The following is a 24473-nucleotide window of genomic DNA, read 5'->3' as shown; positions in this document are numbered from 1 at the left end:
AGCCTTTATTGATTGAAAACTTTTGTGTCCTTGGATGAGTAATGCATGCACCCAGGCAGCCAGGTCAGAAGTATGGAGGGGGTTTGGGGACTCACAGGTCTTTCCACGCCCCCTCCGGCCCTCCCTTTCAGTAGGCACATTGGAAGTTTCCAGTGCATACAAAGACAGTATCACACATACCAGTAAGTGAGAGACTCAGACCTTATCCTGCCAAGCCACCACCAGTTCCCAAAGGGGGAGGAGCTTAGATGTAGCTATTTCTCAAACTTACTTGACTTTAACCACAGACACTCCCCCCAAGCCTCTCTGGGATCAGCATCAGGGGCAACCCCTTTGAAAGTGTGGACCCTGGTCCCCATGTGCCATGGGACTTCACACAGGATGGAGATAGTATCTGACTCCCATATTTGACAAGATGTCCATGACCTCTGCCCTCTGCCCACCCAGGGACTGTCCTGAGCTTGAGGGAAGGTGCCAGAGCTGGCAGTCTATTTGGGGACCCAGAGGTCTGGGAAGGCCAAACTTGCACAGGTCACTGGCAGGCAAGAGGCTGGGCTGATGGAAATCAGTGCTTCCAGACAGTGCTCCCCAGACGGAGGGTCCTTGTGGCCCACAGCTGATCAGGGCCATAGAAGTTCTAGAATCCGGGACGTTGTAGGGGACCTTCTGAAGTCCGGCCCCAAACTTGAAGCTCATTTCCCTGAGGTGCATGGAACTGTGACCAGGTGTGTGGCATATGCACAGGGTTGGTGTGATGTGTAGGTTCTGTGGGGACCATTGTGGTGGCGTGTGAGCTGTGAGTGAGGTAGAAGCTGAGTCCACTGCGTGTTGGTGTGACACTGAGCCGCTTGGCGTGTCGCTGTGCCCGGCTATATGAGCCCCACACTTTAAGCTCCCGTGAGCTCTGTGACATGTGCGCCGGGTGGTGTGGCACCGCGTGTGCGGCCAGCGCAGCGCTAGCATCGTCCAGCGCAGGTTGCGCCTGCGGCTGCAGCAAACGGCCCGCGCGGCGTGGGCGTGGGCAGCGGGCGCGGTGGCCCTGGGAAGGTGTGTCGCGGCGCGCAGGAGGGTGTGAGCCTGAGCGTCGGTCCCCGCCCCGCGGGAGGCCGGGCAGGTGTGGGCGGGCCGCCGGGACCCCGCCGCGCCGGCCGGGAGAGCGGGCGGGAAACAGGAAGCGGGGGAGGCGGGCCGGACGGCGGGAGGGCGGACGTGCGGGTGGCCGGCGGCGGACGCTGGCGGCGGCGGGCGGCGATGTGGGGCGGCCCGGGCGGCCGCGGGGACGGGGGCGGAGCCGGGGTCGCCGAGGGCGCCGCCCCCTTGCGCCGGCGGAGCCGCCGCCCGAGCGCGGGGCCGGGAGCGCGAGGCCGCGGCGCGCGGGGTGAGTCCGGCGCGGGGCGCACAGCGGCCGGCGCGCGCGGGGCGGCTCGGGCGGCGCCCCGGGGTGGGATCCGGGCGCCCTGCCGATCCCCCGCGCCTCTCGCCCGCAGACCCCGAGGACGCGGCCATGCCCGGCCCGGCCGAGGCGGGGGAGGCCGAGGAGGAGCCCGCGGCCGGCTCGGGGTCCGAGGCGGAGGAGGACGCTCTGTGGGAGCGGATCGAAGGCGTCCGGCACCGGCTGACGCGCGCCCTGAACCCGGCCAAGCTCACGCCGTATCTGCGCCAGTGCCGGGTCATCGACGAGCAGGACGAGGAAGAGGTGCTGAGCACCTACCGCTTCCCGTGCCGCGTCAACCGCACCGGTGAGCTGCGGGGTCGGCGCCCCGCGCGCGGCCGGGCCTCCCCGGGCGGGACGGATCCCTGAGTGCAGCGCATGGAGACCTGGGGCGCCGGGCCGGGGCTCTGCTTCCCTGGGCTGCAGTCTCCGCGTCCGTGGAGTGGGCTGCTTGGGGCGCCCACCTCCCATCTCCTCCGAGCCACTCTTCTTGCCCGGTGGGTCGCGGGGCCCACTCCGCCAGGGGTCTGCCTACCTTGGGGTTCCTCCTCACTTCCCGAACCCACATTAGAGGAGAGGCTTGGATGTGGTTGCTGGTGCCCGCTAGACCTGGGACCTCCTGGTTACAGCTGGTGGCTTTGGCATCTCTCCTGTGCCTTTTGGCCTTCTTGTTTCCCCCTGCCCCCTCCCGTGTGCCACGTGCTCCTTGGAGAGTTGTTTTTCCTCAAGGGCTCAAGACCCATCTCGGTTTTATGGGGGTCCTCCCTCCCAGGGTGTCTTTGAACTACAGCTGGCAAAGGCACTGGAGTCCCACCGTGGAATTCTGGCTCTGGCTAAGGGCAGAAGTACTCTGCTTTGGGGGACGGAGGGGTTTCTCTGGGCCATTGCTGACCGGCATCTGTCTATGGGTGGGGGTGGGGCGGGGGTGTTGGCCGCTGCTCCACAGGTGCCATTGTGGAGGGGGTTTCTGGCTCTCCTGGCCTGGCAGACGGCTCTCCTCCCTGATCTGTTGGGACAGGCCCCTGTGAGTGTGTCATCAGCTCAGAAATCTGGGGAACGTGGGCCCTGAAGCATGGTGGGGAAGAAGCAGCCCGTGGGGGCTGCCCTCATCCTGACCCCTGGGTGCACCCCACAGGGCGACTCATGGACATCTTGCGCTGCCGGGGCAAGAGGGGCTATGAGGCCTTCCTGGAAGCACTGGAGTTCTACTATCCGGAGCACTTCAGGCTGCTAACGGGCCGGGAACCCGCCCAGCGCTGCTCCATGATCCTTGGTGAGTGGATCTGACCGAGCCTCTGCACCACAGGGAGGCACCCTGATATTCCTCTTGGTCAGATAGGGAAACTGAGGCACAGGCTGACGTGGTTTTCCCAGGGGCCCGTGGCTGGCTGAGGGTGGGGCTCGGTTTCTTCTCCAGTTAGTCCGAGTTCAGAGCCCACCTGTGTAGCCTAACCTCACTCTGCCCAGTATTGTTTTCAGACTTGATTGGCCGGCCTACATGGGCTTATAGTTTTGTATGTAAAGAATTTAGAGGCTCCAGGTGATGTCAGTAAAAAGAGAAGCTAGGTCTTTCCTCCTTCCTCCAGCTCTGTTCTGCAGGTGGCACTTTTGTGAGTTCCCCTGTCTTAGCGTTCACACACACGCACACACTGGGGTGGCATCTGTTGTCCAGTATCTGGCTGTTTTTCAGAATGGCTTGTTTCTGTGATTTTTCCATGTCTGTTACCCTTGTTTTAAGTAGATGCGTAATGTTCATTAGTGAACTTGTCACTTAGTGCATGTGACCCATCCCATGTTGATGGACATCTAGTTCTTTTTTCCAGTTTTGTTGTGGGGTGCTGAGAACACCTTGTGTGTGCATCTTTGTGCAATTCTCACTTTCTAAACTGGGGAGAGTTTCTGAAATAGACTTTCTCAAGGAGTATGTATATTTTAAATGTTATGTCAGGCAATGATGGACACCATAGTAGTATTTACCTTATAGAGTTGACATAGGTGTATATTTAGTGCAAAAAAATGAAGTCACCAAATATTAGTGGCAGTCGATCTTTTCTCCCTGTGTTTGTTGGCCACTTTTATTTTGGGACATGCTTATGGATAGTTTTTGCCCATATTTTTATTCAGTTGTTTGCTTTTTTCTTATTGATTTGTAGGAACTCTTTATATATAACAACCGAGTCATTTGTTGTATATGTTATATTTTAATTTGATTTTCTTTTAACATGGTTATATCTTTCATTTTTTCAGAGATTTAAAGATTTTTATGTGAATTTGTCTGTTTTCTTTTGTAACGTTTGGATTTTTGTGTCTTGTTTAGGATATTTTTTTTTCCAAATACTTTTTCTAGTAGATGGACACAATGCCTTTATTTAATTAATTAATTTATTTGGGTGCTGGGGAGTGAACCCAGGGCCTTGTGCATGCGAGACCAGCACTCTACCCACTGAGCTAGAGCCCTAGCCCCTTGTGTTTTGTTTAGGAAGGTCTTCTCTATCCTCAAATTACAAAGATATATTCCAGGATCTCTCTCTATTCGTGTTATCGCTTGTTTTTTTTCTGTGTAATCTGCTGTCCCCCCCTGAGTGTCCTGTCTCCTGTCCTGGCAGATGAGGAAGGACCCGAGGGCCTGACCCAGTTCCTGATGACGGAGGTGCGGAGGCTGCGGGAAGCTCGCAAGAGCCAGCTGCAGCGGGAGCAGCAGCTGCAGGCTCGGGGCCGGGCGCTGGAGGAGGAGCGGGCCGGCTTGGAACAGCGGCTGCGGGAGCAGCAGCAGACCCAGGAGCGCTGCCAGCGGCTGCGGGAGGACTGGGAGGCGGGCAGCCTGGAGCTGCTGCGGCTCAAGGACGAGAACTACATGATCGCCATGCGCCTGGCCCAGCTCAGCGAGGAGAAGAACTCAGCCGTGCTGCGCAGCCGCGACCTGCAGCTGGCGGTAGGTGGTGGGGCCGGGGCTGGGGCAGGTGCGGAGGGGTGACCTTTGTGGAACACGTGGCACCCGGGAAGGCAGCCTGCGTCCCTGAGCCGCCCTGGGCCTGCTGTAACCCCGTGTTCTTGCTTCGTTGTTCAAACGGTGGGTCCAGCTCCAATACGTTCTGCCTGGGTGGCATCTAGTGGGTAGAGGCCTTCAAACATCCTCCGTGCACAGGACAGCCTCCATGACCAGAAAGTACCTCGCCCCCATGTGCACAGTGCCGGGGGGAGAGACCTCGGGTTGTGGGGACTCAGCGACTGTGAGCCTGGGGATTTCAGGTGCTAGGCCTGGTAGAGACAGCGCTGAAAATCTGCTGGCTGGAGCCACGCCTGTTGCGATGATCGAGTGCCGTCGACGTGCCACGCAGTTACACGCGTCATGTCATCTAATCCTCCCCAGAGCACCGTGCACCAGGTTCCTTGCTAAACAGACGCTCAGGCTCAGACTGTGCAGGGATCGCTCCTGGTCTCCCGGCCAGGAGGCATGCGGCCTGCTTTTGAACTGGGGCCACCTGGCAGTGGTGCTGGCTTCCTTCCCAGGATGCTGTTCTGCCTGCTCCCTGTCCAGTGAAACCTCACCTAATCCTCTCCAGCAGTGCCAGGGGGCCTCCTGCAGGCCCCGAAACCGAGCTCAATTTTGTGACTTCTTATGGGGTCTTAGCAGGGAACAATACGAGTGTCAGCCGCCACGGGGAGTTGTCCAAAGGACAAATGAGCTAATGCCAGGGCCAGCAGCACACAGTAGGCTGTTTCCTGGAGTGCTGCGTGGGACTCCACAGCGCGATCTTTTTCTCTCCCCACCACTGCTGGGGGTGGAGCCTCATGCATGCTAGGCCAGCGTCTGCATCCGCAGCCCCTTTCGTTTTTATTTTGAGATGGGGTTTAGCTAAGTTGCTGAGACTGGTCTTGAACCCGTGATCCTCCTGCCTCACCCTCCTGAGTGGCTGGGGTGACAGGCCCCCAGTGGTTGTTGCTGGGGGTGGTGATTCCTGTGGATGAATGAAGGTTGGTGTGTGGGGGGCACTGGGTGCTCGGTGCTTGCTGGGTGGGTTGAGGTTTGGAAAGGGGAGTCCTGATCAGAGTGTTGAGGTTACACGTCGGAGGGTCCAGGCAGCTGGTCCTACTTGAGGGTGTCGGTGCCTAGTTTGCTATTGTGAGATGATGGTGAGGACTCTGCTTGGTGCTTGGCATGAGGGGGAGGCTTTCTGAAGGGTGGTGGGCAGGGCCACCATGTGTGTCCCAGACCTGGCTCTGCCACTAATGAACAGTTTGGTCTGGGTGAGGTTTCCCGCCCCAGGACTCAGTTTACCCATCCTCAGCAAGAGGTCACAGATGAGGATGACATTGCAATTATAAAGCACCCTGGGCTGGGTGCTGTGGCACACGCCTGTAATCCCAGCAGCTTGGGAGGCTGAGGCAGGAGGATTGTGAGTTCAAAGCCAGCCTCAGAAAAAGTGAGGCCCTTAGCAACTCAGTGAGACCCTGTCTCTAAATAAAATACAAGATAGGGCTGGGGATGGGGCTCAGTGGTTGGGTGCCCCTGGGTTTAATCCCTGGTACCCGCACCCTGCAAAATACAATAAAGCGCCCCGGGTCACCAGGCTTCGTTTTAAATGTCTTCTGGGCACAAACCCTCTCCCTTCACAGCAGCCCTGTGCTGCAGGGCGGGGGGCTCGGCTGTCGTCTCCATTTCTGGAGGGGGAAACTGAGGCACAGAGAAGTTGATTAGAGCCTTTTTCAAAGTTCCCAAGATTGAAAAAATTTTGACCTTGTCCTGTGCGTCACTGAGGGGTTCTGGGTGGCAAGTGGGATCCCCTCTTTTCACCCAGAGGGGATCCTCTTTTTCTAGACTAGCAAAGAACCTGCTGCTCAGAGAGGCCAGCACTGGCCGGGGCGGGACGGGCGGGGGGGGGGCGGCGGTGGCCTGGAAGAGGCCGCGCCTGGCCTTGTGTGGTCTGGGTGGATTTGTGGTTGGGTCCCCTGCCGTGGTGGGTGTGCACGTGTGACTGGATTTTAACGGAACGGTCCGTGGTGCTGGGCATGGCAGGTGGGTCCTCTCCCCCGTGGGCAGTGGGTGGCGGTTGTGTTTTAATACTGTGTTTTATAAGGTGCGAATTTAATGAGCCGTTATTTCTGAGCAGCATAAACTCGAGGGACCAGTGCTGTCATTTGGTGCTAAGTGAGTTTGTGCCCTGGGATTAAATGTACCTGCATTTCCTGGTGTTGGCAGGAGCTGCAGGTGTCCAGTGCTCTGAGTTCATCAGGGAAGCCAGCTGGCCCAGGGTCAGCCAGGAGGCTGTGGAGTGAGGCTGTGCTTTACCGTAAAGGGCGTGGCCAGGCCTGCCTTTGAGACTGTCCTCTGGTGGGTCACAAAGCATGTTTTGTGAGTGCAAGGAGATGCGGACTCAGGGATTTCTTTGTGATTCTTTGTGGAGGAGGCGCCCTAGGGAGCTCATGGGCTGCCTGGCCCCGCCTCCCGAGCCGCAGGGTGTGGGCGCCATTCTGAGGGCTGGGGAAGAGCAGGTCACTCTCCAAGATGCGCCAGGCTCTCCTAAAAGACACCAGACGTTGGCACTCAGAACGTAGCCCCAGAGGTCACTGTGACTGTCCCTAACAATGACTTCAGTTTTTTGGCCTGCCACCTGCTTCTACTCTCATGGCATCTGGCCCCCTCAGGACCACAGGAATTTGGAAGATCACACACAGTGGCCGAGCGCGCTCGCTATCCAGCAGGCTGGCCACGCGTGTCTGCCCTCAGCCAAGCGGCCATCGCCAGCTGCCCAGCCTCCCCTGGGCCACACAGCCGTCTGGTGGCCGCCTGCTGGGGTTTAATGAAACCATCGAAGTCACCAGGTCACATCCGTGGGGGCTGTCACCGTCTGTCCACTCATTGTCTCGTTCGATTCTTGGAGTAACTTTGGGGTGTGGGGGAGGGGACCGGCTGGCCCCATTTTACTGAGGAGGACGCTGAGGCACAGGGAGTTGGGCAGCTGGCTCCGCAGGTGGAGCCTAAAGGTGGTGAAACCGAAATCCGGACCTTGGGGTGCGGGGGCCGGCTGAGCCCGCGGCCTCTGCTGCGGCTGTGGTGCGGGATCTTGTTGAGGGTGCACCTGGAGCTGGGGTCGGAGGGGACATGCCGGCTCCTGGGGTGGTTGAGACCCTCAGACCCACCTCTGTCCCCCTCCCTCCTCCCGATGCAGATGAGATGGAGGCAGAGCCAGGGGCCATGCCTTGCCCAAGGCCCCCTGCAGTTGAGGCAGAGCTGGGCCCAGACCCTGGTCCCCTAACCTCAGGTGGCCCTCCTGTGTCACCTTGATCCTGGGCTAAGTTGATTTCACGCAGCGTCTCAGGACCGGGGGCAGATGGGGGGGCTGTAGTGCAGCACACCCACCCAGCAGCACCCCAGGAGGGCTGATGCCCACCTTCCTCCGCCCCATTAGCCCCTCATCTGAGCTGCCCAGCCCAGCCTCACAGGGCTGCAGAAGACTGCGACCTGTACCCTGGAGGACCCCCGCAAGGGCCCCTGTGGGAATCTGGGAGCAGCGCCCCCAACTCACAGTGGCTCCCCGCGGCCCCTCCCTGGGATGACCCCTGTCCCGGGCCCTAGGTGGATCAGCTCAAGCTGAAGGTCAGCCGGCTGGAGGAAGAGTGTACGCTGCTGCGGAGGGCCAGGGGGCCGCTCCCTGGGGCCGAGGAGAAGGACCAGGACAAGGACCAGGACAAGGAGCAGGACGGCGTGGACCTGGTCTCGGAGCTGCGGGCCGAGAACCAGCGGCTGACGGCGTCCTTGCAGGAGCTGCAGGAGGGACTCCAGCAGGTGGGGGCTGGCGCGGGTGGCCTGGGCGGCCCCGGGGAGTGCCCCTGCTGCTCACCTGTCCTCGCGAGGCCTGGACAGCCAAGGGGTTCAGAACCAGGCTCGGAGGTCTGGGTGCAGTCCTGGCCGACCGCCTGACCTGGCCTCTGAGCCCAGGGTCCTTACGGTGCTGCTCGTCCTGCCTGATCACTCTGGGGACTGTGGGGGACCTCCGGAGGGCTCTGAGTCCTGGGACACTGCTCCTGCTGCTGTGTGCGGGCATTTCCTGGGGAGAGGGCCCTGGGCTTCCTGGACTTTGCAGAGGAGTCGGAGACTCTGAAGGTTGAGCCCCCCGAGGCTTTGCTTGGTGTCCCTGGGCAGGTCAGGGCAGCCGGGCCTCGTCCTGGCTCCGGTTCCACATAGAAGTGGGGGTGGGAGCCGGCGCATATCATGGGGCTGGGGTACCTGGCTGGGTGGGTCTTGGGGCTGGATCTGGGGCCCAGGGTCAGCCCCTTGGAGACCCTAGTCAGGGGGAGGGACAGGCCTTGGCTTGTGTGTTTCCCTAGTGATGCCAGGTGGGGGCCAGGGCCCGAGGGAGTGGCCAGGGGTCGTTTCAGGAAGAGGCCCCGGGGAGCTGATCCAAGCTGCTGCACCCGCCTCTGTAGCCCAGATGTCCCTGTGGGCCACGCAGGGCACCTGGTTCAGCTCAGGGCCCCAGGCCAAGGTGGCAGAGCCGGGGTGGGGTCGGGCTGAGGCCCCTTGCCCCCACGCTCACCGTGGGGGCTGCATGCTGGGGCTGCATGCTGAGGGGCCCTGAACTCTGGTCCCCAGGAGGCCAGCCAGCCGGGGGCCCCGGGCTCCGAGCGCATCCTCCTGGACATCCTGGAGCATGACTGGCGGGAGGCGCAGGACAGCAGGCAGGAGTTGTGCCAGAAGCTACACGCCATGCAGGGCGAGCTGCAGTGGGCGGAGCAGCTGCGCGACAAGGTACGCCCCCCTCTGTGCACGCCCGCCTCGCCGCCCTCTGTCGGCGCCTGGCTCCTGGGGTCCTGTCCAGCCGCAGCCTTCCCCAGGCGTCTCTGGGCAGGGGTGAGAGCGCTGCGTCCGTTTGGCTCAGCCATTGACAGGAGACCCTGTGGCACTTGGGACTCTTAGTGAACAGACCCAGGCCCCGCTCCCATGGAGGGGAGTCCTAGCCGGGGAGGGGAGCAGGGGCCACACGTCATCCTGGGGAGTTCTTTCATGTGGCAGGTGGTGACGGGTGCTGGGGGACAGGCAGAGGGGTCCGGCGGCCACAGGTTGCAGTTTCCGTGGAGGCTGAGCTGGCCTGGGGTGTCACCATTATGGTCAGCTCCAGTTCATAGACGAGGCAGCTAAGGCCCAGTGAGGGGAGGCGGGCCGTCGTGGCCAGGGCTCCGGCCTCTCTTCCTGGACCTGTGGAGTGCCTGCTGGTCGGCGTCCCCTGCCCTGGCGCCGTGGCCTGAGCCCGCCCCGCCTGCCCACCTCAGTACCTGCAGGAGGTGGAGGACCTGCGGCTCAAGCACCGCACGCTGCAGAAAGACTGCGACCTGTACAAGCACCGCATGGCCACCGTGCTGGCCCAGCTGGAGGAGATCGAGAAGGAGCGGGACCAGGTGAGGCCCGTCTGCGCTCGCAGGCCCTGGTCCCACGGCTGGTTCTGGCGCCGGGGAGGAGGGGGAGTGGACAGTGCTGGACTTGAGAGGCTGTGAGGGTGTGCTGGTCCCTGTAGGACGGTCAGGTAGGCCACGAGCCAGGGACAAGGGCCGTGCGCACGCTGGAGAGCAAAGCCCTGAGGCGGCAGCAGGTCTGGTGTCCTGGGGCCTAGGAGCCCTCGGAGGCCGAGTGCCCTGGTTGCTCAGGACCCAGGGACCCAAGTCAGCGGCCTCCCTGAGGTCACGTGGCCCGGCAGCTGAGCTGAGCCCTCACACCCTTTGAGTCCGAGGCGGTCCCCAGGCTGCTGCCAGAGCGCGGCTGGGGGTTCCTCCTCATGCCCAGAACCCGCTGCCTCACCTGAGCCCCGGGTCGGTTTAAAAGCTGGTCCTGGTGTCCTACCCGCCTGAATCCCTTGTTCTTTCCATGCCAAGGACAAGGCCAACGCAGAGGAGGTGCCTGCAAGTATTTGCTGATGAAGGAATTCTGAGAAGTTTTGGCCCCCGTCCCTGGGCCCCGCAGCCCCGCCTCCTGTGGAGGCTGTGGGGTGGGCTGAGGCCCCAGGCCCCTGCTGCCTTCTGGAGGCTGGCTCCCCATGCCAGGGGGAGGGTTGGGGGGGGGATGGAGGGTTTTATTTGTGGCCAAGTTTGAGTCCCGTGAAGAGAAGGCTACACGTTAGAATTGCCCCAGATCTGGGGCTTCGTCTTGGGGTGTCCTGATCAGGTGGTCTGGGGTGAGGCCCAGCAATCATATACATCATCAGGCTGCTCCCAGCCCTGGGGCCTCTGTCCCCAACTCCTTCAGAGCCGTAGAGGGGCAGGACCAGGCCATGTGCCCGCCTCTCAGGGACCCTCATCTCCATTGTGGAGGAAAGTGCTTTGGATGGAACGGGGTGGGTTTGGCTCATGGCTCCTGCGCTGATCGGGACTGGGAGCGAAGCCCAGGGCACACAGTAGGACTGCTGGAGACGTTTTGAGTTGGAGTCCAGCTTTGCCGCGGCTGCAGGGTCAGCCCATCTGCAATGATGTAATGATACTGTTCCTGATCCTGTTAGTGAGGGTTAAATGAGCTGATACTTAGCACAGGGCCCAGCACTCAGGCCCGATAGCAGCCGTTCCTGATACCGACCCCTTTCTTGAGGTCGGGGGCGCCTGGAGCGGAGCCAGGGCGGCCCCTCAGTGTTCCCACGCTCTCCCCAGGCCATCCAGAGCCGAGACAGGGTCCAGCTGCAGTACTCACAGAGCCTCATCGAGAAGGACCAGTACCGGAAGCAGGTGCGGGAGCTGGAGGCCGAGCGGGACGAGCTGCTGAGCACGCGCACCAGCCTGGAGGGCGCCAAGGCCCTGCTCGAGGCGCAGCTGCAGCGGACCCAGGGCGGCCCCTGCCTCAAGGTGGGCAGCGGGCGTCCCAGGAAGAAGGCTGGGTGCTGGGGGAGCCTGGGTGGCTCTGGAGCAGGGGGCCCTCAGCTGGGAGGGGCGGGGGTTGGTGAGTGGGATGGGGACGTGGATCTCCGAGTTTTGAGGTCGTTCCTGGGACACCAAGGGTTTGAAGCCTGTCCTTGGGCAGGCCTGGGCAGGCCTGGTGGCTGAGGGCCTCGAGTGTTTTAGGAATGCACCTGGGCTTCAGAGACCCGAGGCCCACGTTAGTCTTGTCTAAGACCAGCTGGCCTGGACCTTCATTGTACAGGACCCAGAGAGGGTTGGGGACTTGCCCAAGCTCACACAGCCAAGTAGCCCCGGAGCCAGCTTCTACCCTTTGTAAATCAGACACTCGTTCCCTGGCTGCCACCGTGCCCCTCCCCATCAGGGTTGCCTATAGATGAGCTCAGTTGAGCCTTGGCTTCCATGCAGTGGGGCCTGGAGGAATAGAAGGAGGCACAGATCTTTGGTTCCTCCCTTGTTAAGACCCTTAGTGGCCTTTTTGCTCTTGGGTAAAGACGAGCTCCTATTGTCAAGAGGCCCTGCAGGTTGGACCCCTCCTTCCCTCTAGTCTGGTTCTCTGGCTCTCAGTGTTTGAATTCCTGGAATGGGTCACAGTCCTGCCTCGGGGCCTTTGCACATGCTTTCTGCCTGCCCGGCCTGTCCTCCCCAGCTCTGCCTACTTAGCACTTACATATCCCTGGTTCTCAGTTCGGCCTGACTTCTGGGGAGCGTTCCGATGCTCTAGACTGGGTGGAGACCCCTTCCTTCTGCTGTCTCACTGCTTGGGTGATTTTGGGGTGATTCCGTTTCTATCTGCTGGTTTGCAATTTGTCTCCCCCTCAAGGCGGCCTGAGGGCCAGTGTCTGCTCCCTGTGCCCCGGCTGTGTCCCTGCCTGGCCCGGTAGATGCCGTGGCGGGCCTGGGCTCCACTGGCTTCCCTCCTCCCCCTCCCTTCCAGGCCTGTGCCTCCTCCCACTCCCTGTGCTCCAACCTCAGCAGCACCTGGAGCCTCAGCGAGTTCCCGTCCCCGCTGGTGGGCCCCGAAGCCGCCGGGGAAGTGGCCTTCAGCGGGGGATCTGAGCCCCACACCTCGGTGAGATGCCCACCTACCCAAACATGGGGGGGACCGAAAATGTCCTAGAGTTGCCGACACAGAGTGGTGTCCAGGCGCCAGCTGCCCACTTCACAGGGAGGACCCAGGCCCCGGGGGGCCAGGAAGCTTCTCTGAGCTCCCCCAGAGCCACGTGTGGTGGCCGAGGCCGGGGCGCCAGGAGAGCGGCTCCTGTGCCCGGGGCTCGTCTGTGGAGTGGCCCCGGCCGGGTGCACTGAGGGCTGGGATGGGGCTGTGGTGGGGTGACCCCGGCCCTGTCCCCGCCTCGCAGGAGGAGGCCACCGACAGCGAGAAGGAGATCAATCGGCTCTCCATCCTGCCCTTCCCGCCCAGCGCCGGCTCCATCCTCCGGCGGCAGCGCGAGGAGGACCCTGAACCCCCTAAGAGGTAAGTGGCAGTGGCCGCCCAGGTTCTGTGGGTGTCCTTTCCTGCACAGACGCCCCCGCAGCCCTAGGGCCAGAGCCAGGTCCAGGTGTCACCTCCCCTAAATGGCTGGAGCTCGGGGACGGAGTCACAGGAGGGCCCAGTCGGGGGTCAGGCTAGACCAGGCCTGGTGGGTGCTGGCCCGTGGGCTCGGGCCCTGGGTTCGTCCCCAGCGCGGCAGGAAGAAAGCAGGCAGAGGGCAGCGTGGGCCGGCCCAGCTCCAGACAGGAAAGTCACCCGAGGGGAAGCCCATGCTCAGGACCAAGGGTGCGAGGGTGTTTCTGGGGGCCACGGGCCTCAGGGAGAAGGCTGTGCCCTGGGGTTGGGCATCAGCAGCAAGGAGGGGCCAGAAAACCTCGGTCACCTCTGCCGGTGGCCCAGACCAAGGGGAGGAGGTTCCTGCCTTCTGGGGTGTGTCCCTCAGCACAGCTGTCCCCCACAGGTGGCCCTTGATCTAGCCCTTTGCCAAGGGAGGTGGGATGGTGGGGGGGTTTGATCTGAGTGAATCACAGGTGTGGAGGAGGGTGGCCTAGTTGGGGGGACACCCTGGGAGCCATGATGACGGGTAGAGAGGGAGGGAGGGAGGGAGTGGTCAGGGGAGGCTTCCAGGAGGAGGTGGCATCTAAGGAGCTGGCCTTGAAGGACAGGCCAGGACATGAACCTCTCGCCCTGTGACTTCAGGGCAGCTGGGTGGCACTGGTGCTGTGCGCCTGGGCCCTTGACTGAGGTCCAGCCTGGATTTGCTTGGGGGTTGAGGGACTTTTGGTGGCTGGGGGGCAGGAGGGGGAGTGGGGAATAGTGCCCACTGAGTCACATCTCCTGTCCCCTCCCCGCCCTCTCTGAGCAGGTCTTTCAGCAGCATGTCGGACATCACAGGTAACAGCCCTGGGCACCCTGGGGCACGGGGAGGGCCATCGTGGGAGGGGCCATGCTGCCCCTGGCCTGTGTCCCCTTTCCGAGGCCGCACTGTGCCCTGGCCAGACAGGAGGCCTGCGTGGGAGGCTCCCGGGCTCTCCGATGCCCAGTCCCGGCCCCTGCTCCTGGGCGCCCCCAGCTCTGAGCCCGCGGGCCGGGCGCTCCCGGGACCTCCACCTGCAAGGTCGCCCCTGAACCTGGGCCGCTCTGCTTCCCAGGCCCAGCCCGACCTTCACTCTCCTTCCCAGGGAGTGTGACGCTCAAGCCCTGGTCCCCCGGCCTCTCTTCGTCCTCCTCCTCTGACAGCGTGTGGCCTTTGGGAAAGCCAGAAGCCCTCCTGGGCCGTGGCTGTGGCCTGGACCTCAACAGGTGGGCAGGGGCCCGGGCTGGGCGTGCGCTGCATGCGGGGGAGCAGGCTGCGCCCCTCTTCTGTGCTTTGTAGCACCCACAGAACCTGGGTTCGAGTCTCGTTCCCACTGCGCTGTCTGCGTGGCTTGAGCACCCCTGTTCCTCCCTGGGCCCCAGTTTCCTCGCTGGTGAAGAGGCACCGTGTTCTGAAGTCTCCAGCTCTGACAGGCACGTAGTAGGTGCTTAGTGAACAGTAGCTCTTCTCGTGAGCGGTCCTTGCCCAGCGGCCCACCTGCCCGTCTTCCCTGCTGAGCTCCGCGTGTCTGAGTCTTCCAGCTGGACTTCTTGCTGCGGGTGGCCTGGGGTTGCTCTGGGAGCCCCGTGGCTGGGGCTGGCCATGAGTCGAAACAGGAGTCACACTGGGCAGGGTGGCACATGCTGGAATCCCAGTGGCTCTGGAGGCTGAGGCAGGAGGATGGAAAGTTTGAAGCCAGCCTCAGCAACTTGGTGAGGCCCCAAGCAACATAGCGAGACCCTGTCTCTAAATAAAATACAAAGAATAGGGCTGGGTGTGACTCCGTGGTTGAGCGCCCCTGCGTTCAATCCCTGGTACCCTGGCCCCCCCCAAAAAAGGAGTCACAAAATGTTGGTGCAGAGTCCAGTTTGGTGACCCCCTATTCTCACTAGCCGGTGGATCTGAGGGGGGAGGGGAGCAGGGGGACCAAGCCTAGAATGCCACCTTTGAACCCAGCCTGGAAGAGCCAGCCTGCAGGGAGAGCAGTGTGGAGACAGCAGAGGCTCAGGGAGGGGCTGGAGTGTGTGGTGACCAGGGAGGACGGGGCGGGGGTGGGGGATAGGGGGTGGGGGGGGATGGGGAGGCCAAGTCTGAGTCAGGCAGGGGCACTGGACTTTGGCTTGTGCGCTCAGGAGGGCCTGGGAGGGCAGGTGTTATGAAGGCAAGGCCAGCGGCGGCTGCTCACAGTGTTCTCTGTCCTGGGAATAGGCATTAGGACTGTCTCTGGATGTAGAGGAGGAAACAGAGGCTCAGAGAGGTTAAGAAACTTGCCCAAGGTCACACAGCTGAGAAGTACCAGGGCCAGGTCCACAGGGACCTGATTGGACTTGGGTTTTGGAAAGGGTTTGAATGCCAGAGCTGGGACATGTGCTGCTGGGCACAGAGGTTCAGGTCACACAGCAAATCAGGGACCAGGGCCTTCCTGCCTCCCGGAGGCCGCTCCGCCAGGCCCCTGTCCAGGCCCCCGCCCCCACCCTCACCAGGGCCACATTGTTCTGCCGGTGCAGGACGCACTGGGCTGTGGGGGGAAGGGGCGGAGGTGCCTCCCTTCCTGCCTGCCTGGCCCTTCCTCCTTCCTCCTGCTCGGCCTGCAGCAGGGGTCCTGGCTGCTGTCCAGGGGGCGCCAGGATGCGAGGGAGCAGGAGGCCCGGCCTGCTGGGCCCTGGGTCACGTGGCCCTCTTTATTGCCTACGCTGTTCCTGGGGGGAGGGGTTGGAGGAAGAGCCAGATGGAAGGGGGGGCAGGGTGGCTGAGGAAGGTGGACAGCACAGAGGCCAGGGGGCCTCACTAATGGAGCCTGGGCTGGGGGGACATCTGTGTCCCAGGACAGTGTCGTGGCGAGGTGGGAAGAAGGGGCTTTGGGGCCAGCTTCAGGGCTCAGATCTCAGCTGTTGGGGTGCTGCTCTGGGGCTCCGGGCAGGTCACTTGATTTCCCAGAGTCACAGTAGTGCTGTCCCCTGGGGCCACGGTGGAGGTTCCTGCATTCTTTCTGCTTGGGACCGTGCTGGCTCAGGGCGGCTGTCCACACCTGTCAGCTCTCAGACGTCCTTGCCCCCAGGTCACACTCTGGGCCCCTCCCTCCTCTGTGCTGGACAGAATGGAGCAGGGGATGGAGGGTGGGGGACTGGGGATGGCTGGGATGGCCAGCCAGGGAGAGAGACAGGAACACTGCAAGAGTGACCTGAGACCAGGCAGAGCCTGCCTCTCCCCTCCTCACGTGGTTCCAGAACCTTCTCCTCACACAGCAAGTTCTCGCAGGTCTTTGCCTCCCTCCAGCGCCTGCCAGCTGAGCCACCCCGTGCAAGTCAGTTTCCCTCCTCTGATGCGGGGTGATGACAGGTGTCGGGGGACTAGATGGAGTGACCTGTGTGACCTGCTTGAGTCTCTGCATTGTGGGTCCCTGAACTGGTACACAGCAGCCCTAGAGACATTCCCACCGTGCTCTGGGGCCACTTGGCCTGTCGCTGCTCGAGCTGGCGACTCACCCCATTCCTGTGTGCCCGTGACCCGACCTCCCGACCTTTTAGGGGAGGAGCTGGGAGCCCTCACCCCGCTGCTGGAGAATCCCCCAGGCGGGGTTGGGGGGGTCGGCCTGGCGGCTGCAATCAGCAGATCCTGCCCCTCTCTCTCCCGGCTCCGGCTCGCTGTGGGAGGCTGGTGCTGGGGGGTCTGAGGGGTCCCTGCTTCCGGCAGCTTCCAGGCCGACTCTGAGGACCCTTGAGAAGCACAGAGAGCAGGTGTCATGCTCTCTGGAGGCTCAGAGAAGTCCCTTGGTCCTCTTGGACCTCAGGAGCTGGCAGGGGGTCGTGGAGAGCTGGTCCTCGGGGAGCAGCGGTGGTGGGCAGGAAGAGCGGGGGGAGCCGAGGGTCAGCCTCGCTGCTGTGCGGGGTCGGGCTGCGCAGGGCCTGGGTGCAGCTGCTTGCTGGGCTGGTGTCTGGGGGCCGTGGTGATGGTCACTGGTGTGTGGGTTTGAAACGGGGGAAGCCGAGGCCAGAGAGGGTGCTTTTTCTGAGTCATACCTGACGACCTTGAAATGCTGCTTTCTCTGGATCTCTTGCCGGGCACTGTCCTAAGAGCGTCCATGCTCTAACTCAGTGTGTTGGAGGAGGTGAGTGGACGCCCAGCATCCGCCGCCTGGCCCCAGCCTGGCCCCAGAGTTCCTGCGTTTCCCTCCAGGGTGCTTCCCTGGAGCTTTTCTGACCACACCCGACACCACCTCAAACAAAAGGGTCCAGAGACAGTAGTTGAGTCTACCTGGGCCCGGAGCCACTCAGCAAGACCTTGTCTCTAAATAAAATATAAAAAACAGGGCTGGGGTGGGGCTCATGGCTGAGCACCCCAGGTTCAATCCCTGGTACAAAACCAAACCGAACAAACAAGACAGAGCTCAGCTGGCCGGGTCTGCAGCCCCCGAGGCCCAGGCCTGCGTGGCCCTCTGTTCCCTGCGGTGTCTTTGTGTTCATCTGCGCCCCCCCCCACAGGGCACAGGGGAGTCGTGGTCATTCTTGTTTCGTGGATGCGGTCACTGACCTTCAAGGAGTGGCTCCTTTGCCTAAGTCTGGGGCCCAGGTGACCCTGGGGTTGGCAGCCAGACTGTTGCGCCAGCCACTGGCCAGGCCAGGTCTCAGGCCTCCCAGGTCTGTCATGTCACCCGCGCAGCCTGTGGCTGCCTGCCCGCCCGACCTCAGGCCTGGCTCTCTGCTTTGAGGAGGCAGGGCAGGGACCTGCTCCTGGCACGAAGCTTCCTGCTCCCCAGGGGTGCCGGCTGGGTTAGGGTCCTGGCAGCAGGGGGCAGAGCAGCTGCATGCATGTGGCAGTGGCCAGGGTTCTGACCCTAGCCTCACCCCCTCTATGGCCAGGGTTGCATGGAAGGGCTTCGGTGAGTTTGTCACTGAGCTTTGCTAAGAGCTTCCCAGTTCTCCAGGGACAGGCAGGACCCTGGCACATGGGGATCTTGGCTGCGCTGTCGAGGAAGGCCAATGCCCCCATTCCGCGCCTCCCCGGGCTGGCTTCTGCTTCTTTTCTGGGAGCCGTTTCCCAGGATGCTTTATTAGTACTTAGGGCAAGGAGCCCAGCCTGGTGGCTGGCCACGGGCAGCTCCGCTCTTGTCCTTGTTGAATCTGCCACGCAGTCTGTCCTCTGTCCTCCACGCTCTGCCTGGACCTCCGTCTCCTCTCCGTCTGTCTCCGAAGTCTTCGTCTCTGTTCCTCACCAGGGTGCAGCCCAGGTACTTCTTCCCCTGGAAGCCTCCCCGTCCCTGTGCTTCCGAGCGGCTGGAGCCATCCTCTGATCTGTGTTGTCTAGCTGCGCCCCTCCCGGACTGTGAGCATGACCAGCACTGATTAGTCATCCGCTGCGTGCCAGACCCAGGGCTGGTGCTGGGGAGTCAGGCTGCCTGGCTCTGCGGCTGAAAGCCTTCTTTTGATGGATGTAAGAAAAGAAAGTGCTAAACCGCATCATGGGCAGAGGGCGTGCTGCAGGGGCTCTGGAGGGACTGTTTTGACTGAGCTCTGAAGGACAGCAGAGGGGGAAGGGCATTCCAAGCAGAGGGCACTGCAAGTGCCACCGCCGGGGGCGCGACCATGGCCTGCTGTGGGGAGGAAGCAGTGCCTTCTCTACGGAACCTGAGCTGTACCAAAGCACTGCTGGACGGTAATTCCCATCCCCCTTCTCCCTTTTCAGGTCTCTGGCCATCCGAGTGTCTGGCTGGAGCCCCCCAGGAGGCCCGGAGGCCCAGGACAAGGGTTCAGATGGTCTGTCGTTTCTTGGAGACCGATGGTCTGGGGCGGTGGTACGGAGGGTGCTGTCGGGGCCCGGGTCGGCCAGGACAGAACCCAGAGAGGTGAGGCTCCTCCCCTGGAGCTGGGGGCGGGGTCAGTGTGGTAATCAGGGCTGGATGCTGATTGGTGGAGCAGGATCACTGGGTGGAGCTCCAGGGTATTAGCTGAAGCTGAAGCAGGCTCGGTGACTGTCCTGCCTCAGCAGTGGCATGCACATGTAATCCCAGCCACTCAGGAGGCTGAGGCAGGAGGATCTCAGCTCCAAGGTCACCCTAGCAAGTTAGTGAGACTCGGTCTCAAAAAAATAAAAATAAAAAAGTTTGCACCGAGATCGAGATTGGGGATGTAGCTCCGTGGTAGAGACTTGCCTGTCATGTGGGAGGCTCTTGGTGCTACACCCAGTACCGCCAAAAATAAATAAATAAAAATCTGACTGGGTGGGAGCTGGGAGGCGGGGCAGACTGAGGCACATTGACAGATTCCCGCCTTTAAAATCTCTTCCCAGCTGAAGGCCGAGGCCACTGGCCTGGAGGGGGCTGGCCTTGACCCCGAAACCCAGCAGAGAACCTTGCCGTGGAATCCGGCATCCACACTCCCCTTCCTGCTGGATTCCACGGGTAAGCCTGGCCTGGGGAGGGCCTGGGACACACCCTCCTAGAAGGTGACCGCGTGGGGCCCAAGGGAGAGCTCCTCCAGCCTGGTGCAGGTGGGGAAGGAAGGGCTGAGAGGGAGCGTCCCCCTGTCTCCTCCTCCTGGCGTGCTGTGGCCTCTTTTTGTCAGCTCTGGGCCCTTTTCTGGCCTCTCCTTGGTCACATCTTAACTGTGAGGGGAGCACTGTGTTAGGAGTCCAGAGGTCTGGGTTGGGGTCCTGGCTGGCCTGGGGCAGCCCCTTCGCCCTCTCTCACTTGAGGAAGGAAGGTGGGGTCCTGGCAGCTCGACCATCGGAGGGCTGGGTCCCCCAGGCTGCTCCCTGACCTTACCGTCTTCCTCTTGTCCCCTGCTGCACCTGCCCCATCCATCCAGCCTGCCAGTCCTTCCACGAAGCCCTTGACACCTGGGTGAAGGGGCCTGGGGCCGAGCCTTTCTACATTCGAGCCAACCTCGCCCTGCCCGAGCGCGCAGATCCCCACGCCCTCTGTGTGAAAGCCCAGGAGATCCTGCGGCTGGTGGACCCAGCGCACAAGCGGCGGCGGGAGTGGTTCTGCACCCGGGTGGACCCCGTCACTCTGCGGGACCTGGACCGGGGCACTGTGCCCAATTATCAGAGGTGATGCAGAGCAGGGAGCCTGGGCATGGGGTCCACTAGCGGCCAGGACCAGGACGGGGCTGCCTTTCCTTCTGCGGTGTCTCACCATCCTCTGGGATGGGATGGGGCTGGACAAGAGGAGTGAGGGGCTTGCTTGTCCCTACAAGTGCATGACAGGTCTCCTTCCCACAGAGCCCAGCAGCTCCTAGAAGTTCAGGAAAAATGTCTGTCCTCCAGCCGGCACCGAAGTCCCCGCAGTAATGTAAGCAGGTCTGGGTGGGCAGGGAAACGGCCCGGGGAGAGCAGGACAAGGCTGGGGTCCAAAGGGAGGGGCAGGCTCATGTTCTGGCAGCTCTGGGGGAGAGCAAGGAGAAGGCCCCCTGCAGCCCTTCCTGTGACTTAGCTGATCTTCTACTATGTGCCCAGCAAACAGGAAAACAATGTCACCGTCCAGGATGGTTGAGAGATTAGACTGAGTGTGCCAGGGCCCGGGAGCATGTGGGGTATACAGCAGGCATCTGGCCAGGGCTGGGCTGGGCCACCATCTTCATTGTGTCTGTGGGTAAATTGAGAGGAGCAGGGAGAAGCCAATGGAGAGGGGCCTGGGCTCAGCTTGGCTCTGGGAAGATGGTGACTTTGGACATCACCCGAACCTTGTCCTCGCTGCTGCTCCAGCCCCAGCCCCGAGGCAGCTTTCCTTATCTGTGAAGGGGACATGGCTCTCCCTGCCTCCTAGACAGCCTGTGGCCCCAGATTCCTGCACACCGGAGCCCGGGGCTACCCTGTTGCAGGCAGTCCCCACTCGTTAGGTGGCCGTGTAATTAGTGTCCTTGGTTTTGTTAATCCATGTCACCTTGCTGATTCATTGGAAGAGAGACCAAAGCTCGACTCTTCTGTGACATGAGGTTCCTCCAGGTCTCTGGGCCTTGGTTTCCTCATCTGTAAAGTGGGGGTGCACCCCAGGCACCTCTAGCAGGCTCTGCTGGTTTGCTTCTCAGTCTCCCCCCGCTGGGGGGCTGTGCTGGCCGTGGGATCTGCTCTGCCCGGGGTCCTTTCCACTCTCCTCTCTCCCTACGTTGGGATGGAGGTGACTCTCTCTTTATGTCCTCTCAGCTGAAGAAGCGAGCACTTGGGCTGGTGAGACCCAAGCCCGTGGGGGGTCCTACAGGGGATTCCCCAGAGCAGCTGCTGCTGGAGCCCTGCTCAGGTGAGTGCCGCTGGGAAGGTGTGTCCCGTGTCATTCCCTGTGGCCAGGAGTGTGTGCATTTATGTGTCCTTTGGCTACGGTGGTCCTTTGGTCTGGAAAGGCTTATTGTGAGTGAGCTTGGGAGACGGGGCTCCCCCTGGTGGTGAGTAGGCCAAGTTGCCTGTGGGTCATCTGTGGGCAGGTGCCGTGGGCGTGGCTGTGACTGTGACTTTGGGGCTGCTCTTGTCTGCTGTAGTGTTGCTTCTCACACATGGTGGCAGGTGCCAGGAGGACTCTAGGGGGGTCCTGGAGGCAGCATAGTGAGGCCATTGGCCAGAGCAGGGAGAAGGAGTGAGGGAGCCCAGATGAGAGTAGCGTTCGAGGGAGGGACAGGGGTGGCTGGGGGACTTTTGGAAGAGACTGTTTTCAGCTGAGGCCTTCAAGGGTGCAGAGGGGTCAGCTCCAGGCAGAGGGCGCCGCTCACTTAGAGGCGGAGACAGGGTTGCGCTTGGTGTATTTGGAGGATGAGTGGGTTCCGAACCCAGCAAGTAGGTATCGTGCATCTGCTCTGTAAGGTGTGTGGGTTCCAGGGGACATGGTGGTCCTCTGCATGGGGTCCCTGTCTGGGGAGAGGCAGATGCTTCCAGCTGTTCACAATGCAGACACGGATAGAAAGCATGACGTGTGTGACACAGGAGAGCCGGGTGTGGTAGAAACATGACAGGGACCCCCCCCATCTAGGGACCAGGGGAGGTGTGGCCTGGCTCTGGGGGCAGTGAGGGTTACCTGGGTGCAGGGGCAGGGCCTCGGGTGGCCACAGGGCCTGCAGAAGCCCTGGGATTGGAGGTGTCTGAAGGCAGTGGCCAGGCAGGGCTGCAGTCTCTCCTGCAGGACTATGTCACCTGTGCAGAGGATGTGACCTTTGCCCTGGGGATCTGGGAAGTCACTGGTGCCTGGCAACCAGGGAGTCATGTGAACTTACATTCTTTCCAAGCCTCTCTGACTGCTGAGTGGAAAGTGACCTCCAGGGGGCAGGGGTGAGGCAGAGGATCCGTGGGGAGCCTGTTGTAATGGTCCCAGCAAGAGGGGCCAGCCTGCAGTGTCAGGTGTGTGCGTGTGCGTGTGTGTCTGGGGACCTGTGGGAGCAGCAGCAGGACCCAGGAAGGGAAGGCAGAAGGTGGCCGAGGAGGTGAAGTTATTTTGAGTGTCAAGGGAAGCAAGAGCTGGGACCCTGCCCGGACTCTCATCTCTTGTGGGTCCCGTCCTGCCTCAGAGCCCGAGCGGAGCCTCAAACCCTACAGCCTGGTGCGGCCGCTGCTGGTGTCCGCCCTCCGGCCTGTGGTGCTGCTGCCCGAGTGCCTGGCGCCCCGGCTCATCCGCAATCTCCTAGACCTGCCCAGCTCCCGGCTGGACTTCCAAGTGTGCCCAGCAGGTGAGCCTGTGACCTGGGAGGGGAGGCTGGGGAACAGTAGCACAGCCAGTCTACCCCATCCTCATCCACCCGGAGGACAGCCAGGCCTGTGGCCCTGCAACATCCTGTCCCTCTCCCTCTGCAGAGAGCCTCTCTGGGGAGGAGCAGTGTGCACCCTCAGCGCCGGGGGCCCCTAAGTCCCGGCCTGCCACCCCCGGGCTGGGCACCAGGATCCGAGCCATCCAGGAGTCTGTTGGGAAGGTAGGTGCTGGGCTTCCGTCCTGGGCCCACAAGCTAGCGTCGGAGCCACCTCCTGCATCCTCAGTGTCCTCACCTGTGACGTGGGTGGGTTGGGGCCGTTGCCCTCATATGGGTTACCCTGAACGTGATGAGTTGGGACATCTCATCTGCTCGTCCTTGTTCTTGAACTTTCTGCCACCCTGGGAGATGGCCAGGACTCCAGGGTGGTGGGTGAGGTGGGGTTAACTGCAACCTGCAGATGAGGTGGCCCAGGTCACGTGGGGAGGGGACCTTCCTCCAGGTCACCAGCGAGCTCAGGTCTTCAGTCTCCCTTCTTTGTAGGGTCCCTCTGGGTGAGACGGAGTTTGTGCACCGGGGAGGCTGTGCTGGGGTGGTGGGTGTAGCGGGGCCCTGGTGTCCCTGGGCTCTGGTAAACGTGGTCTCTCTCCACCGGGAAGAAGCACTGCCTGTTGGAGCTGGGCGCGCGGGGCGTGCGGGAGCTGGTTCAGAGCGAGGTCTACCCCATCGTGATCCACGTGGAGGTGACCGAGAAGAATGTCCGGGAAGTCAGGTGCGGTGGTGTGGGGTGCCCTCTCCATGGATGTCTCTCTGTCTCCACCTCTGTCTGTCTCTCTGTCTGCCTCCCTTTGTCCATCTTCTCTGACTCTTCGGGTCTTGGTTCACTGAGGGAGAGCCTCTGACCACTGTCCTTCATCCTCTCTCGACAGGGGCCTGCTGGGCCGACCCGGCTGGCGGGACTCGGAGCTGCTGCGGCAGTGTCGTGGCTCGGAGCAGGTGCTCTGGGGGCTGCCCTGCTCCTGGGCGCAGGTGCCCGCGCACGCCTGGAGCCACGCCGAGGAGCTGGCCAAGGTGGTGCGTGGCCGCATCCTGCAGGAGCAGGCGCGCCTCGTGTGGGTGGAGCTGGGCAGTGGCCGCTGTGGCGGTGGCAGCAGCAGCAGCGAGGCCTGAGGCCGTCACTGTCCGGGCCTCCTCCCACCTTGCGGAGGCTGCCAGCGGCTGGACCCCGCGCCTGCGGTGGACTTGGCCCTCTCCATCCTGAGCCTTCCTCGATCCTGGACTCTGATGAGGGGCCTTGGCTTTGGGTTCTGACCTGAGTTTGTCACCACCTGTGCCGAGCCTGTGGGAGCCTGGGGGATAGAGCTTCCACTGCCCTGAACCTGCTGCTGTGGGCCTTCCCGTCTGTCCCTGTGTCCCCACTCACGGGTCTCGTGTGTGTCTTGTGTCGTAAACACCTGCCTGGAGTCTGGGTCTTGCCCCTGTGCGTGGGTTTGCACAGCCAGGTTCTCACCGGGCAGATTCTGTCCCTCCCCCAGGAACACGGGGTATCTGGTCCTCAGCCTGCTCAGCTTGCAGGATGGCCAAGCTGCCGCCACATGACTCCAACCTGTCCAGCTCAGTCTTGACGTGGCCACACATGGACATGTGCCCCCTCCCCCCGTTCCACTCACTGTACCCCTTGTGTCTCCTTGCGTGTGTCTCTGGTTCTCTCCTGTGTAAATGTCATGTCCCACCCCTGTGACACTTGGGCACTAACGTGTGTTCTTGCACACCCAGGACCATGTTCTCACAGCTGCCCCCTGCCCCCGCCCGCCTCTCTGAGGGCTGGGGGAGGGGCAGCTGCTCTGCCACAGAATGTACAGCCCGTGCATCGCCACTGGGCCCTTGTCACTGAGAAGCTGCACATTAAGGAACATTAAACACTGTCATAGA

At 62.0% G+C, this 24473-nt stretch overlaps 1 protein-coding gene and 1 long non-coding RNA gene across 6 annotated transcripts in view; one reads left to right on the top strand and one right to left on the bottom strand.

Moving 5' to 3' along the window:
- Positions 1-2082, bottom strand: part of LOC124082884 (uncharacterized) — a 9533-nt gene extending 7451 nt beyond the window's left edge. For all 3 annotated transcript variants that reach the window (XR_009225394.1, XR_009225396.1, XR_009225395.1), the window contains exon 1: positions 1968-2082. This is a non-coding gene — a long non-coding RNA (uncharacterized LOC124082884). The remainder of the gene's footprint in view (positions 1-1967) is intronic.
- Positions 1452-24473, top strand: Card10 (caspase recruitment domain family member 10). Of its 3 annotated transcripts, none has more exons than XM_046429397.2 (20): positions 1452-1739; positions 2568-2705; positions 4039-4364; positions 8010-8219; positions 9027-9182; positions 9704-9829; positions 11066-11257; positions 12246-12380; positions 12670-12785; positions 13669-13697; positions 13955-14105; positions 18562-18721; positions 19165-19276; positions 19683-19926; positions 20098-20167; positions 21019-21112; positions 22365-22523; positions 22648-22763; positions 23204-23313; positions 23471-24473. In XM_046429397.2, exons 1-20 carry the CDS (start codon positions 1505-1507, stop codon positions 23709-23711), a joined length of 3120 nt encoding a protein of 1039 aa, XP_046285353.1. In that variant the 5' UTR covers positions 1452-1504; the 3' UTR covers positions 23712-24473. The 3 variants fall into 3 exon arrangements, with proteins under 3 accessions (XP_046285353.1, XP_046285352.1, XP_046285351.1); XM_046429396.2 differs by having other exon boundaries at positions 1453-1739; positions 23201-23313; XM_046429395.2 differs by having other exon boundaries at positions 1454-1739; positions 13985-14105; positions 23201-23313.

Source organism: Marmota monax, unplaced genomic scaffold (genome assembly GCF_021218885.2).
Source record: "Marmota monax isolate L192 unplaced genomic scaffold, Marmota_monax_Labrador192_F-V1.1 WCK01_AAM20220418_F8-fsc00051, whole genome shotgun sequence".
Taxonomy (NCBI): Eukaryota; Metazoa; Chordata; class Mammalia; order Rodentia; family Sciuridae; genus Marmota; species Marmota monax.
The sequence above is the reverse complement of the archived record's forward strand: the minus strand, read 5'-3'. Positions and strand labels throughout refer to the sequence as shown.